Genomic DNA, 5767 nt, shown 5'->3' with positions numbered 1-5767 from the left:
AGCATAAAATGGAAATGAGATCTTAAGCAGTTGACGTTATGAAGCCTTATGTACTGGTAATAAACAAGAGATTGTCAATAGTCAGTCTGACAAGAATGATATGGCTGATGTCTAATTACATTCATGGGTGAGTTTAGAGGGAAGATTTGTACTCTAAGTACTTGGATAAAACTGCTGAATATCTCATAGTGTGTTTCCGAATTCCTTCAATACATATGAACAAACTAACTATAACGTATAAAGGAAGATGAAACACGGCATAGGTAAATTAAGAGGTTTTATAGCTTGAACATTGTGGCCCGTATTACTCCCTTGATTTCGAGATAGTGTAAACCTCACATTGCGTCACTAAAGTAACATTGTTATTATAAACCAATGTGCTACAAAATATTTTTTCGTTTTCAATCGACCCAGTATATCTGAATGTAAAGTAGATATAACGGTGGAACCATGAATAAAACGATATATATAATTTGCTGTCTTTCTTTATTCAGCAACACATACAAAATGAAATATGATTGTCGTCTAATAAAGAGAGAGACACTAGGCTTTCATTTGAAAACTAGAATAATAACATACATTCTTTGTAAATAAATACATCTATACATAACTTAAGGTCACTTCTTTGTAAGTTGTATTTCCGATGGATTTATCGTTTCGTGCGTGTTCAGAACAGTCCAGAAATTGGTCAGTAGTGGTATCCACTGTTTCCAGCTCCAGCGCGCCCCCTGGCGTAGCCGTATCCGCCGGTGGAGTAGGCGGTGAGTCCGGTGTCCTGGTACTCTACGGTGGGCCTGTAGCCGTCCTCATCCGCCTGGTAGGAGACGATCTGCTTGCGGCCGTCGGGCAGCAGCACGCGGTACTGGCCTTGGGCTCTCTCCCCCTGCCTGGACTCCTCTTGTCCAAAGTCACTCAGCGTCTCGCCATCCTGCACTGAGTAGCTGAACTCGTAGTTGGCCGGCTCCTGGTGAGAAAAAATAGTTTTGCTTTGGTGCTTTTCCACTTTGACAGATGATTAGCAGGTATATTACTTTAATTCATTGAATTATTTCATGTATAAATAGGTAAGTGATTCTAATATGGGTGCCACAGTTATTAACGTATTCAAACGGCTATTCAGTAAATTTAGAGTACTCGCTAATTCAGCAGCACTTCCAACAGTCGACAATAACGTAACTTAAATTTTCTCTCAGTAGCAGAGTAAATGGATTACGGTAGTCATTGTGGGAAATGGATTTATACTATATCCTCTTCCGTAGTAAAATATTTAATCCTAATATGTACAGCACTAAGAGTTTTTACAACTCTATGGATGTCAATCTTCCCATACTATTTACAATTATGTAAAGTTCTACCTTACTGGGCCCTTTACTTTGCCCCAAAAGTTTTCTTTCTTCTATAGATAAACCTTCGTGAAAAAACTGTAAACAAAGTTCTACATATTCCAAATGAATCATTTAAAAGAAGTGATATGTGCCTAGAATTTCACTTTATATTATGAATTATAGAGTGAGTGCTGATTCGACCACAGTAGGTTCCAGTCTTCAATATTAATTTCATTCGAAGGTGAATGTTTCCAGATATTACATTTAATAATAATATTTTAACTTCGATAAAGATCAGTGTGAATATAGTTAAGATTGTGAATGATAGCAACGTTAATTGTCTCATACTGAAATATTGGCGACAAATTTTCAGGCAACAATTTTATCTTTTTTTTGTTTCTACACAGCATCTGCTTAACAAAAATGTAGATGCTCTGGATTCCATTACTAATTACTTATTGTCATTTTAGCTATGTAAACACGTCATTGTAGCAATCGTCTTGTTTAGTACATAACGTTTTAGGTAAATAGAGGCTGAATCTTACGGCAAGTGCATCCTCTTGGGCTCCGGCACGATTGTAGGCATATCCGGGCACTCCATAGACTGGAGAAAGGCCACCAGCGTTACCAGAGGGCGCACCATACTGAGTGGAGAGTGCGTCACCAGAGTAAGAAGGGGCGCCGTACTGTGTGGACAGACCGACTCCTCCTAACCCAGTGGCACGGCCAGCCGCCGAAGGAGCACCATAGCGAGTGGAGACACCACCGCCGATCCTCCTGCCAGATCCAAACCTCCTGGAGGAGGCGCTTCCAAAGCTGGAGGAGACGCGAGCTGCTGGAGCCTGGCTGGAAGCGCCTGAGCGACCGAAAGCAGCGCCTGTTACTGAAGGCGCACTGTACTGTGAGCTGAGGCCATTGGCTGATGGAGCTCCATACTGCATGCTGAGGCTGTTGGCTGAAGGAGCTCCGTACTGCGTGCTGAGGCCGTTGGCTGATGGAGCTCCATACTGAGAGCTGAGGCTGTTGGCTGAAGGAGCTCCGTACTGAGAGCTGAGGCCGTTGGCTGCTGGGGCGGCGTACTGAGAGCTGAGAGAGGAGGCCGAGGGAGGTCCGTACTCTGAGCTGGGAGGCAGGTACGACCGGTCGACTGGTGGCTCGGCGACGACGCAGAGAGCAAGCGCTGACAGGACGACGTACACCTTCAAAAACACAGAACTCGTCACTATATGTCATTGCAACCGTCTATTGCAGCTAATATTGTAGAATTGTATCCAAGTACGAATGTCACTAAGCACTGATATGCAGAAAATATGTGCTGTTAAAGGGAGGCTGTGCATATAATAGTGATTTACATGGTATATACTCATATATAATAATCATTATTTTACCATCAAGTGGGCCAGTATGTAGTGAAATAACATCGTACTGTTGATGGTTACTCAGCAGAGTTTAGCTGTCGAATTATACTTTAGAATACAACAAGAGAATAGTTTCTACTAAACAGCTCACAGCTATTACTAGCGTTCTTCCTGCATTATTCATTTGGCACAGTTGTAGTGTCTGAGAACCATAAGAAAATAATTCCTCATTTGTAAGGACTTTGCAGTTAGAAATTAATACTTGCCATACATCTTATCAACACTAATATTTTATACCGATACACCTTTCGAACAGCGTTAGATTGCTGTCTCCAACGAGAATGACACGCGAATGAAAGAAAATTCAACCAATGGCTATCACTTAAATCTATGTCTACCAAATTCAGGAAGTGTTTGTTTCAGTAATTCAATAGCAATCATTGGTGCATAATTTTCATTTCTAACCGATATAAGGTCTTGTATTTATTTTTCTTGATACTCTGGTACGTCACGGGATTGCAATGAAAGATATGTTGCTGTTGTATATGCGCTGTCTGACATTAACATGAGAAAATAAATAAGAAATGTCAACAGAAATTGGAAGAGTGCTATATGATAACACATCTGTAATGAAAGAGATCATGTGACGTCTTTTCCCTTTCTTTACAAGGCACCTTCAAAATACCGTTAGTATTCTATCTACTGTGATCAGTACTTAAATAAATCATAAAATACGTTGTACAGAGAATACGTTGTACACATCTCAAAGTATCGATCAATATAGAAAAACCTACCTTGCCCCATAACTATCTTAATTAAATCATTGTAGAAGAAAGGCGTAACAAGACGGTACTTAACTTAAAAATTACATTATAGAGCAATAACAAAAATCATTTTTGTTATGAGATATCTTAATGGAACATGCAGCTAATTTCGCATGATAGTAAAAGACAAAATTTGAGAACTATAGAATAAAATTTCATGAGAAATCTAACTAATACTGGTTGTACAAGTACAGGCTGTAGACAGATGGTTCACAACATATGGAAATTTGGTTCTGGCTGTGAGCAGTGCTCGGATAGCCAAATGGTAAGGCGACTCATTGCAATAAACGAGAAGTCCGAGTACGGCTGCCAGTCAAGCACAAGTTTTCATTGTCGTCATTCATTGTGCAGCTGATGGCAGTCCATTTTCGCAACTGCGAATACATGTCATGAAAATGCTGTATCCTCTTTTCTCTATGAGGTATAACATGGACGTACAAAAGATTTCGAACGGTAGTCATCTTTTTTTTCTAACTAACGTACTTGATTGTGTTGATCACAAAACATTGTTCCAGAAGTTTGAGAATTATGGAATACGGGGAATACCTCACAATTGGCTCACTTCTTAATTTCAGAACAGACAGCAACAGGTTATTCTCCACCTTACGGAGAATAGTTATGATGTGCCGTCTGAGTGGGGTACGGTTACATGGCGGGTGCCCCAGGGATCAGGGCTGGGGCCACTCGTGTCCTTTATTTATATAAATTGTATGCCTTCTAGAATTAGGGATGATGTTTCTATTTCCTGATGACACCAGCTTGGTACTAAAGGATATTGAGTGCAGCGCTGGCACTGTTCCAGATAGAGCAGTTGAAGACTAAAGGTTATGCTTGTAGAAAATAAATTAACGCTAAATCACAGTAAGATGCAGTTTTTACAATTTCTAACACATAATTCAACAAAACGTAACGTTCTAATTACACAGAATGGGCGTATGATTAGTTATACTGAACAGTTCCAATTTCTAGGCGTTCAGGTAGACAGTAAACTGTTCAAAGTGTTAATGCAGCCGCTTTTACTATTAGAACAGTATGTGAAGTAAGTGATAGTTCGACACGAAAAATAGCCTTCTTTGCTTATTTTCATTCGCTTATGACCTGTGGTATTATATTTTGGGGTAACTCTACCGATTGTCAAAGTGTAATTTTGGCTCAGAAGCGGGTGATTCGGGAAATAAGTGTTATTAGCTCTCAAATCTCTTGTCGACTTCTATGCATTAGTCTGGGTATTCTGACACTGACCTCTTAATATGTTGTTTCTTGTTAAATAGTAGACAGATATCCAGAATGGATTTGGAACACACCTCCTGCACAGGAAGTCGTACAGTATTCTGCTGTATATATTTTCAATAAGCTACCACAAGAATTCAAAAATATTATTAGTAATTGATTTGCTTTCAAGTCTAAACTGAAGAGTTTCCTCATGAATCACTCCTTCTATTCTGTTGACGATTTCCTTGAAAAATTAATCTGACTCCCGTGTTACATAGTTCACTGCGTTTACCTTGTCGTCATTTTAGGGTTTCTACTGTTATTACCGTTCTGTTGTAATTTCGTGTACCGATACTTTCCACTGAGCAAGGTGGCACAGTGGCCAGTACACTGGACTCGCATTCGGGAGGACGACGGTACAATCCCGCGTTGGGCCATCCTGATTTAGGTTTTCCGTAATTCCCATAAATCGCTGCAGGCAAATGTCGGGGTGGTTCCTTTGAAAGTGCACGGCTGACTTCCTTCCCCGTCCTTCCCTAATCCGATAGACCGACGACCTCACTGTCCGGTCATCTCCCCCGAACAACCCAACCAACCCAACACCTTCCATAATCGAGGAGATTTTGTCCTACAGAACGAGACGTACGACACAAAAAATAAAAAATTAATGAGTGCCTGTGCGACGGACTCTCTCCGCGGCTGGCTTACCTTCATGTTGCGTAGGAGACAGAGGCGGCTCTGCGAGTGGCCCCAGCAGTTCGGCGTCCGGTATTTATACGCAGCGGCCGTGGACGAGCCAGCCCTCTCCAGGGCCTTGGACCAGCTGCTCCAGATAGAGGGGAGTGTCGGAGTCCCTGCCGTTACGTCAGCGCCCTGCGCGACCTTGTCAGCAACGACGCAACGCTGCTCGGCCGCGCCCCTATGGGCCTGTCTGTTTCCAAAAGCTGCCTACGGCCTTTGATGCCTCCTGACTTGCAAACTCATAGTTTCCCCTTCTCTCGTCCTGGCTAACTACTTCGTTTCGAATATCCATCAGCTTTAATTTGAC

At 41.6% G+C, this 5767-nt stretch overlaps 1 protein-coding gene across 2 annotated transcripts; it reads right to left on the bottom strand.

The window, feature by feature from the left end:
- Nucleotides 1-469: 469 nt before the first annotated feature.
- On the bottom strand, nt 470-5459 carry LOC124798557 (pro-resilin-like). Of its 2 annotated transcripts, XM_047262015.1 has the most exons (4): nt 5428-5459; nt 2294-2524; nt 1871-2257; nt 470-964 (listed from the first exon to the last, which is right to left on the bottom strand). In XM_047262015.1, exons 1-4 carry the CDS (start codon nt 5431-5433, stop codon nt 689-691), a joined length of 900 nt encoding a protein of 299 aa, XP_047117971.1. In that variant the 5' UTR covers nt 5434-5459; the 3' UTR covers nt 470-688. The 2 variants fall into 2 exon arrangements, with proteins under 2 accessions (XP_047117971.1, XP_047117970.1); XM_047262014.1 differs by having other exon boundaries at nt 1871-2524.
- Nucleotides 5460-5767: the final 308 nt, after the last annotated feature.

Source organism: Schistocerca piceifrons, chromosome 5, assembly GCF_021461385.2.
Source record: "Schistocerca piceifrons isolate TAMUIC-IGC-003096 chromosome 5, iqSchPice1.1, whole genome shotgun sequence".
In the NCBI taxonomy this organism is placed as follows: Eukaryota; Metazoa; Arthropoda; class Insecta; order Orthoptera; family Acrididae; genus Schistocerca; species Schistocerca piceifrons.
This window is presented reverse-complemented; position numbering and strand designations above follow the sequence as displayed.